Source organism: Odocoileus virginianus, chromosome 20, assembly GCF_023699985.2.
Source record: "Odocoileus virginianus isolate 20LAN1187 ecotype Illinois chromosome 20, Ovbor_1.2, whole genome shotgun sequence".
NCBI lineage: Eukaryota > Metazoa > Chordata > Mammalia > Artiodactyla > Cervidae > Odocoileus > Odocoileus virginianus.
Window position 1 is genome coordinate 36368178 of NC_069693.1, and position 10907 is coordinate 36379084.

General features: G+C 49.5%; 1 protein-coding gene across 1 annotated transcript in view; it reads right to left on the reverse strand.

The window, feature by feature from the left end:
* Positions 1–10596, reverse strand: part of LOC110143999 (liver carboxylesterase-like) — a 32948-nt gene extending 22352 nt beyond the window's left edge. Inside the window, 4 exon segments of the mRNA XM_070451291.1 lie at positions 367–500; positions 2820–2964; positions 5704–5911; positions 10530–10596. Of these exon segments, the coding sequence (XP_070307392.1) occupies positions 367–500; positions 2820–2964; positions 5704–5911; positions 10530–10581 (539 nt within the window). The 5' untranslated portion in view covers positions 10582–10596.
* Positions 10597–10907: the final 311 nt, after the last annotated feature.

Here is a 10907-nt window from a genome sequence, read left to right on the forward strand (position 1 = left end):
AGAGCCTCTGGGAGTTGGTGAAGGACAGGGAGGCCTGGTGTGCTGCGGTTCATGAGGTTGCAAAGAGTTGGACATGACTGAGCCACTGAACTGAACTGAGTTCAGATAAGATAACAACTTAGTTGGGCTTTGTAGGAATCATAGGAGTTTGTCAGGTAGATTAGGCGTTTTACGCGTAAGAACTCTGGAATAAGTGGACCAGGGTGGCTGGGAATGAGAAGGTAGGTGGAGCCCAATTATGAGGGGACCCAGATGTCTCAGTAGGGAACCTAGCAAGGATCTCCTTGAGGGCTTGAATGACCAGAGTGGGGTCCTAGCACCCTCACACTGGGGGCAATGTGCCAGGAGGAGAGTCCAGGATCTTACCTGAAGAATCCCCAGATGCCCAGGCGGTACTGAATGGTCACCACCACCACGTTTTCATGGGCAGAGAGGACCAGTCCATCATAGGTTGATGCTCCTCCCATCAGCAGACCTCCTCCGTGGATCCACACCATCACCTGGATGGGGAGGATGCCAGCTCAGGGTTACAGGAAGCAGAGCTGGGGAAGACCTCAGAGGCAGGTTTGGTCACCTATCCATTCTCCCAGCAGTGGCCCAGGTCACCGCCCACTCAGGGCACCCTGGCTGCACCTGCTTGTCTCTCCTGCCCCAGGGCCACCTGCTCACAGCACTCTTCATGCTGAGAACATCATCATGGGAACAGCCAAGGCTCGAGCATCACCTCCTACCCAACGCTCCCACCACCCTCACTCCTGGACCCCTCACACAGCTCAGTCCACTCTGCATGAAGCCCTTGTTTAGAAGCTTGGATCTGCTTCATCTTAGCTACCTTTTCGTTCGTGAATTCATCTTCTCAAGTGAATGAATGATTGTGTCAAGAGGCATATGCCCTGGATGGGATTTGTTCTTAATATGACATCCTGTTGCCTTCTTAGCTCCCCAAATTTCACCCATCCTCCAAGTCCAGTATAAAACCAACTCCTCTAAGAAGTGTTCAACTATGAGGTGAATATGATCTGAAAACTTACTAGGTGCCAGGGACTTTGGGAAGAGCTGAGCCTGAGAGAGAACATGAGAATTCGTAAAAGACTGCCCTAAATTTAAGGAGTTTACAAAGCAAGAAAGTGAGAATGACTAAAATTATATTCACAAAAATTTGGTTAATAAAACAAAAGAAATTATTTACAAGCTATGTGTCAAGAATCATTCTACGCAATAAAAATAAATCATCCATTTGAGAGGGACTCTTATTGTTCCATTATACAGACAGGAAAGCTGAGGCTTTTCACTACCCTAAGGTCACGCAGCTAATGGGCGGTAGACACAGGACTCGAACCCAAGCAGTCTGGTTCCGGAGTCCACTTGTTGAGCCATCCAGCACACAGAAGCCGATGGCCATGCCACAGCAGCTTTGCTGTTGGGGCGGAAGGAATGCCTTCCCTACAACTCTAACTAATGCATCAGGAGGACTTGCCTCATGTTCTGACCCAGACACTGCCGTAAATCTTGATATTCGTTACTGAACACTCCTGTGTGATGATCCCCGATTGGAGGCAACAGCTAGTAAGAGGCAGAACAAAGACTTACACCTCGACCCTCCAGGTCCAGAGCCTGTGTCCACACTAGAGGTCCTCCAGCCTCAGGTTCCCAGGGCCCCTGCTCCTCCGACACGTCTGATCCCTGCCTACCTCCGGGTGGAGGGACTGAGTGTGCAGTCATCTCTGAGTCCAGGCTGAGCCAAGGGTTGGTCCCCAGTGATTTGCTGAAGAGGCCAGTCTAGCTCTGTGCAGATCCTCCAAGCCAGGGGCTATGTGGTCACGGTTTTCCCTTCCCTCTGTCTCCTAACCCCCACTTCTAGCTATGTGTGTGTGTACACTGAGTATGTAATAGGTAAATGAATGAAAGAACAACTGTGCCCACTTCTTTGAGCTTCTAGTCACACGTTGACAGGAACCTTTCTCCACATCTGGGCACCATGCCAGGGGTGTTCCTGGGTGATGGCTTTGTGCACCCAAACCAGTCTCTACCCTCATTGACCGCTCCTTTTCCAGCAGACCTGCCCCAACCTCCAGCCTGAGTCAAGAAGTTGGTCATCTCTCTGGGCTCCATGCATTTTGGAAATGCTGACCCACTGGGTCATCAGCGTGTGCCAAAGACAATCACGAAGTGAATTTAGCCACAAGAAGATCTTGATAGTTGGCAAAGGAAAGTCCAGGATAAGTTTGTTGCTCCAGACTCTGCCCCCCAACCTGTGACACAGAAAGCTGTCAGAGGGGTCTATGTGTGCTGATGAAAGGCCACACACAGGCTCCTCTGCTAGCCTGTGTCAGAGAGCTCCCGGCTGTTTCAGGGGCCCTGTGCTCCAGTCCTGCCAACCCTACTCTGTGACCGTGCCTTCCCCTCACTGGGCCTCAGTTTCTCTGCCTGTAAAGGAAAGGTTGGCTTGTTGGCTTATCTCCAAGATTCCTTCCCAGCTCTAACTTTATGGAAATGATATTTTACCCTGTCTGGGTCCAGATTCCTAATCTAGCAATTAAAAGTCATCCTTCTTGTCCATCTCTTAGCATGAGAGACCCTAGAAAAATTCAAATGTGCATTACAGATGTGCAGCCATCTCCCCCAGGGGCCCAACTCTGGCCGAGGGGAAACAGGTGTGGGCAACCTGCACTCCCTGATGTCAGCTTTGGTTGTGGTGGAAAAGAAAGCCCTGGGGCGCCAGAAGACCCCTTGGCCCCAGACGCCCTCCCCCCAATCTTAACACCGCCTTCATCCCCTCCAGTCTACACCAGCCTTGACCAGGGGTTCCCACCGCTTACCGGCAGCCTGCTTCTCTTCGTCAAGTCAGCAGGGGTGTATACATTTAGGTAAAGACAGTCTTCGGAAAATGTGAGGCTAATGTTCTCCTTTCCGTTGGTAAAGAGATCCGAGAGCAACTGCGCCCCCACTGGGTCCTGGGAGCACCTGCGAGGGGCGAGGAGAGAGAAGAATTCTTGAGGTTCAATCAGAGCTGACCAAGGAGATGTCTCCTGTGGTCATCAAAGGCCTTGGACTGCCAGCTTCAGGCCAGCAAATAGCGTTGTTCTTCCCATACCTGGGGCATGCGATGGGGCTCCGCAGGCTCACCAAGGTCTCCCAGGACCATGTACAGTCCGACCTGACCCTCTTCCCTTCCTGGGGCCTCTGGAATGCCCTGGGGCAAGGGAGGAGGCTGCCTAGTGTGCTGATGGGCATGAGAAAGGACCAATTCCTGCTTCCCTGGGTCCACACCAGTGCTCTATGATGCCCGGTGTAGAGTGCCTATATTCTGCCCACAGGGAAACATGGTCTAGTTCACAGGAGACTTCCAGAAATGAGGGGAAACCAAGGAAATGACAAATATATAGTGCCTACAACAGATGAGGGTCAAATGTTTGTGGGGCAGCATTAGAACTGCATCCTAGCCCTGCCTCAGCCTGAAAGAATCACCAATCATTTCAAACATCCTGCCCGTATGATGAAGACTCTGTGAACACGCAGAAGGACAGGTTCAGAGATTGTCCGGCAGAACAGAACGCTTTTATTCTGTACTGCGTGGCATGTGGATCTCACTTCCCTGACCAGGAAGTTGAATCTGTTGCAGTGGAAGGGTAGATTCTTAACCACTGGACAGCCAGGGAGGTGGCCACCGTGCTGTGTCGTCTGTCAGGGACCTCACCGTATGGATCTCTTCATTTGACTAGCGCTTTGTATCCTTCAATATCCTTCATAATGAACTGGCAATCTAGTGAGGAAACTAGTTTCTTGAGTTCTGTGGGCTGCTCTGGTAAATTAATAGAACCCAGGAAGGGGGTTTACGGGAACCTCTGATTTATAACCAGTTGGTCAGACACACAGGTGACAACTTGGAATTGGCATCTGATGTAGAGAGAGGTTTTGTAGGACTGAGCCCTTCACAGATGGAATCTGATGCTATGCTAGGCAAAACAGTGTCAGAATTAGGTAAACTGTTGGCCACCCATATGGTGTGCAAGAATTGATTTTTTTTTAAGAATTTATTTTTGATATGGCAAACACACACAGACACACACACACATTAGAAATGGGTAGAGAAAACTTTGTGATTCCATTTTAAGGGAGAAAGTATGCAACAGATAAAAGACTGGCAAAAGAGAATCTAAAATATGGATAGTAGTTCTGGCTTGGTGGTGGAATTGTGTGGTTTTCATTTTCTTAACTTTACTCACCTGTACTTCCACACTTTAAAACAATTAATTACTTAATTTTATTTATTAATATTTGGCTGCACCAGATCTTCATCATGGCACGTGCAATTTTTCAGTTGTAGCAGAGGAACTCCTCATTGCGGCACTTGGGATCTAGTTCCCTGATGTGGATTGAGGCCATGCCCCCTACATCGGGAGCATGGAGTCTTAGCCACTGGACTACCAGGCAGTAGTAGTCTCTTTTATGTCATAAGTAAGTACTACTTATTACTTGTAATCAGGAATGGAAAAGAATGAATTTTTTTAAAAGAAAGCGAAGATGGATGGGAGTGAGGACGGTAGAGAAGAGAACAAGGAAAAGAATGTAGCAGACGCAGGACCCTGGAAATAAGTAGAAATCTCTTACTGAGATAAATAATATGTGACTCAAAGGTTGCAGACATCCGAGGTGCCTTGGGAAGCAGCTGAGCATTTTCTTTGTCCAACTTGGCCAGCTAACTACAAAACATCAACCATGGTTCTGCTTGTGCCAAGGTAGCAAGACACGTTGGGAGTTGAGAACTTGGGCAATCAACACCCCAAAGCACTACCACCCACACATCTCCTGGCCCGCCTTACTCCCCGCTATGGTAAAGTTCAAGAAGGAAAATAAATAGAACTGTGAAAATTAATAAAGGGAAACCTCACTAAAATAAACGCAGAGGTCAGGAGGGGGAGTTCTCAGGAACATACCGCTTCACCTCAGTACAGACTCCATTAGGTAGAGACAGACTTTGCACCTCTGGCTGGAAGTGACAGGACTTAACTATGAGAAAGATAAACTCTTCCCTTGGCAACAGCTCAGCCAATGAGAGACTGTCATTCCTCAGCCAATGAAAAGCCACTACATAAGAAACTCTGCTTCCTTCAGGGGACGTTTTGTTTGTCGCAGTGCCTCCTGACTTCCCCATGGCCTCTATAAAGAATTTCCTTTGTTTGACCTGATTGGCAAGTGGTTTGCCATAGCTGCATATCCACCATGGCAGTTCTTTGCGCTCCCAGACCAACCCTGGTTCTGCTGGACAATATCTGGTGGCTTTCTCCTTTTAGGCTAACAGAATCATTACTTTGGAAACCCCTCACCTGCTCCACTTCCTATTTTTTCCCACAGCACTTATCATATTCTGATACATTACATAATCTATGTGTTAATTTGCATACTTCTTCCTATCTGTCTACCCCAGCTACAATGCAAGCTCCATGAAGGTGGGATCTTTGTTCTGGTCACTAATGGATTCCAGGAAACTAGAAGATACCTGGGAAAGTTGCTCAATAAATATGAGTTGAATAAAGGGCTCTAGAAAGCTATGAGAGTTCTGGAAGGTTTATAGGGATCTACAATATCTTGAGGATTCCAGGACAAACGATGAGCACTCATAGGACTGTCTTGGCTCCATCCTGCATCCCTTTGAGACTAACATCCCCACTGAAAGATGCCAAAACCACACCCCCGACTTACATGGGAGGGTAAGAGGTGGTATTCTTCACGAAGATCCATGGCTCTGCAGGCTGCGGCGGAGCAAACCTCAAGGATCCAAGAGGAGGCTTGGCAAAAGGGACTCCCAGGAAGATGGCCACAGGCTGTGCAAATCCTTTTAAGCTGACATGTTTCCCCAGGACTCTGCCCTGAGCGGTGTCCACAATAGGCGGTGAGGGCAGCAGCCCTGCTGGACATTGGGAGGAAGTGAGGACTCATCAGGGGTGACGGTGAACTGGAGCCTCCCTGGATTTTGTTACCTTTGCCAAGTGGTCTTGAATGTCCTCTCAACTCTCTAAGCCTCTGTTTCTTCTCATGTAAGAGGGAGAAGCTACCTTTCCTTGCTAACTCACAGGGCTAGCTGAAGGAACAAATTGCAACTGGAGGTGTAAGAGCATCCTGTGTAACAACACAGGACATAAATGCATGAAGAAGAGCAGCTGGGAGTGAAGATGGCACTCAGTTTCCATACTTAGGAGCCTCTGGAAACAACCGCCCGCTGGATCCCAGCAGTGAGCTGCACGCTGGATGAGAGGAGGAGCAAGCGGCGGCTGCTCTCCTCAGACGTCTGACCTTACGTGGAGAATGAGCACACACATACCTGACCCTCCTGTGGGGAGAAGTGCCCCTGTCCTGGGAGAGGTACCGAGTAAGGTCCCATCGGAGACAGAAGAGGGAGCGAGGCCCTCTGACTGCTGGCTTCATGGAAGCAGTGACCTGGCATCTGGGACTAGCAGCGGTGGAAAGAGTGACACCGGGAAGTGAAAGAGAGGGTATAAAGGTATAGAGAGAGACGAGATTGTGCAGAGGGGAGGCCCTGAGACAGCAAAGCATAATGCCTGCCTGAGGAAGCGCGATGGGTCCCTTTGGCTCAGGAAGTCATGGGAGTGGAGCATAATCCTGGAAGGTTCAAGGCTGGGGGAGTCCCAAATGCCAGGCCAGCCATTCGGCTTTAGTTAGGGGGTAAATGCGCAACCGTGAACCGTCCTGGAGTAAGAGAGAGACACAATCAGCATGAAGACGCTCCGTCCGATGACTCTGAGCACGGTCATCAGAGGGAGCGGGACTGGGGGTCACATTCTGTCTGGCCCAGTCTCGTGGAGCAGGCGGTGTTTTCTCACTGAGCTCAAATGCGTCTCCTACAGTTGCATGTCAGACCCGGTCCTCCCTGCTCGGGGACATTCTGCACCTTCATGAGGCAGGGGGCCTTAGTGTGACCCCTGTTCACGCTTGTCCCTCAAGGCCTCTCTTGTCCATCCTCAACAGCTGCAGGTTCTTTAAGCATCCTAACAGGAAATGCTTTCCAGGCTCTCACCCTCCCAATTGTTCCCCTTTACATACAGATGAAAGGCAAACCTCTCTCTCAAAAGTGTGTGGCCAGAACAGAAAAGAACAACCCAGATCTGGTCTTATGGACACATGCAATGACAGCCTTCAAGACACATGAAGTGGACAGATGCCCGACTGGCAAGGGTGAAAATATGGGTGATGGTTTGAGAGGCAAAGGCAGTGACGGTGACAGCAGATGTTGACACTTGTGTTGCATGTTTGTGGATTGAGCACTCACCATGTGCCACGTGGCACTCTAATCAGAAAAGCCTGGCTAGGGCGACATCAACATGTCCATTTTACAGATGAGGTAACTGAGGAAATGGAGGAAGGCAGCATGGACTTTCTAAAGGTGGTAAGGGATGGACCTGCCAGGTAAACCAGCAGTAAGGGGATAATCAGCTTCTATTGTGTTCTCATTCAGCGCTTCTCCTCAGTTCCAGGCCTGTCACAGTCTCACAGCACCCGGAGGAAGATAAACCCAGTGCAGCCTGCGCTGTCAGAGCATTGATGGCCAGGGCACTGGCTCTGGACTCAGGAGACAGAGATAGAATTCAGAGACTGATGTTCCAGCTGACATCCACGTACATTTCCCTCTCTGAGCCTCAGATTTTCCATCTATAAGATGGAACAGATGCCTTCTGAAGTCCCTTGCTACATTCTTGGGTTAACCATGTCCTCTCTGTTCTGTGTTCTGATGCTTTGACACCTGGAGCCTTGCTGATTGTGGGGGCATGTCCCCTCCCAGAGCTAGCCAATCCCTGGAGAAAGGAATGAGCTTCCCCTTCTTCCTGCCATAGCCTGTACCCCAATCTCCTTCTTTATCAGGCCATCACCTTCTTTATCTGCTCCATCACCATCACCTTGCCCTGCTGGGAGCTGGCACGCAAGATCCCACCCATGACAAGGTCATGAGGGAGAAAACCTGATGGGCAAGGTGGATCAGGTTTTCAGGGGTTTGTTTCAAAAAGGGCAGGTCATGAGATCCCGCCCATGACAAGGTCATGAGGAGAAAACCTGACAGGCAAGGCAGATCAGGTTTTCAGGGATTTTGAAAAGCTGCCCCCGGCGCTCACCTTAAAGATGATATCTGTCTTTCTGATGCCTGCCTCAATGGACTACTGCCTAATTTCTGTGACACAGGCAGAAGGCCTTCCCCGATCTCTTCCCAAATAAGAATCAATTTACAACTTTAATCAAGAAGTTTCCCAGGTGGTGGTATTTTATGAGATTATCCAGGGTGAAAGGAGTGTTTTAATTTAAACTCCTTTGCTGGTAGTTTCTTAGCCAAATACATTTATGCCCTTGGTACTAATATGCATGATTGCTTATAATATCCTAATCATAAAATAGCATAAAGAACCTGATTATATAAAAGCCCTAATAGACATAGAGCATTTTTGAGGGGTGAAGGAGTCCTATTAGAAAACGTAAGAAAAATTATTCTAAAGGTGGTTATTGGGTTGCTGTTTGCTTCCTGTGTTTTTGCTTTTAATGTGCTAAGGTTGTGTTATAGAAACCATTGTTAATATAGAGATCTAGAGAAATAAGAACTTAGCCCTAGTGTGGTAACAATGAGATGGTTGCTAACTGTCAGCCAGGAGTGCTAGGCAGAGGCTGCCTCACTGAAGCTGCAGAGTCTGTGTGGGGTGAACTTCTTAGATAAACGCAACTGACACCTTCTGCAGAAGGATTAATTTTTGTGTTAACAAGGTTATACTTCTACTCTGTACTGTTGCCCTATGAGACTGCTACCTTTCAGTTAAGGTCACCAGAGAAACAGAAAATAGGTTTACATTCCCCTGACTTGCATAAAATGTTAATAGGCCCCAAGGCCAGAAGATAATGTACCAGACCCTCATAAACAAAGAAGTATGCAGAAAACACCCTGGTTTCCTGAAGGACAAGCTGATATAATGTTAAACTATCTTCCCCTTAGAAATGTACTAACTTAGGGTATCAAAGCTATGGTAAAAAATAAAGGACTGCCAGATGCTGCCAGACTCGGCTGCACCCCTCGTCTGGTCACTCTCCCTCTCTCTCTCTCCCTCTCTCCCCCCCTCGCAGACTTGGCCCTAACAAGGCTGGTCTCACGTGTCTTCTCTCTCTCGCCGACGCTGTTCAGCCTGAGGGTACCCCCTGGATCCTGTGGAGGCTGGACCCCGGCACTGCCCCAATCACCACACTGCAAAATACCTGAACACTGTGGGCTCCCCTAACCTGCTGACATTGGCTACCTCGGGACTCCCAGTCTTGCTTATCCTGTCTCTCCCCTTCCTTTGGCATCAGCAACCAAGATAAAGGCCCTTCATCCCAATTTCTTTGCATTCCCTCTGCCTAGAGACCCACCCCTGTCTTCATCACCTGCCCCACCATGGTAAGGCCATGCCCTCTTCTTCAGGGAAATGTGTCTTAATCATCTTTTCAATGGCAGTTGGCTCCTGATCCTGCTTGCCAATATAGGTAGATGTAAGAGACGTGGGTTCGATCCCTGGGTTGGGAAGATCCCCCGGAGAAGGAAATGGCAACTCACTCCAGAATTCTTGCCTGGAGAATCCCATGAACAGAGGAGCCGGGAGGGTTATAGTCCGAAGGGTTGCACAGAGTCTGACACGACTGAAGGGACTTAGACACACACTCCTGATATGTGAGCCTCAGAAGACCCCAGACTTTGTGTTAATACGCTGTCTTTGAAAACAATTCCTTTATCTCTTTTTTCACTTTCTCTGTTTCAGGCACTCTTTAGGAGCAACAGCCCATTTCCACCTCACAAGAGCCCACTGAGGTGGATACAGCTGTCATCTCCGTTTTCGAAAATGAAAGCCAAGGCCCAGAAAAGGGACCTAATGTGTCTAAGGAGGACACACAGCTGCTAAGTGGTGAGCCACGTTGGGCACCCACACCGCTGTCTCCAGAGCCGGTATTAGTACTCTGGTAAGACTTCCCGGGTGGCTCAGTGGTAAAGATTCCGCCTGCAGTGCAGGAGACATGGGTTTGATCCCTGGGTGCAGATGATGCCCTGAAGAAGGAAATTGCAACCCACTCCAATATTCTTCCCTCGGAAATTCCATAGACAGATGAGCCTGGCAGGCTACGGTCCATGGGATCACAAAAGAGTCAGACACGACTTAGCCAAAAAAAACAAAGACCCTTTCCGAGATTCTGGTAAGGACCTGCTCCATAGCCGTGTTAATAAGAGGGAAAGACCTGGAGGAGCTCGCCAAAGTCCTCAGAGGGATGTGGAGGTGAGCTTCTTGTCCTCCTCTGGAGTGGTGGCCCGCAGCCGAGTCTAGGGTGCGTACGGTCCCCTGTGTCTCCTGCTGCGAGACGTGGGCTGGGCTCCACCAGCCAAGTTCCCAGAGCCCGCGCTGCTGCAGCGCCTGGCCTGTCACTGCCCTGCCCCGTGCACATCTCCTCTCCCATGCTCCCCATAAGGATTTCCGAAGGAGCCCCGGCTATTTGCATTCAGGGGGACTCACCCCAAGCTGTGTAAGTAGAGATGGAAGTCAGAACCAGAGCAAAGAGCCACATTGTGGAACGGCAGCTGCTCCTGTGGCCACAGGTCTCTGCCCTGCTCAGAGCGCTGCTTCACTCTGGGCCCTCAGCTCCCTCCGCAAGCTCCCACCCCAGCTGCTCCAGAACAGAGAAACTGGCCTTCCTTCCTTGTGGGTGCTTGGGGCGTGTGAGCCACGCCCACCGAGGCTTCACCCTCTTTGAAATCAAGAACCCGGACCTAACTCTCCAATTATAGGTAGTCACAGACTCTTCAAACAATTTGTCTCCTAAGTGCTTCTCCCTTTCTTGACTCTGTGCTCAGTGTTCTGTGAGATTCCCAGGGCAGGCACAAGCAGACAGAA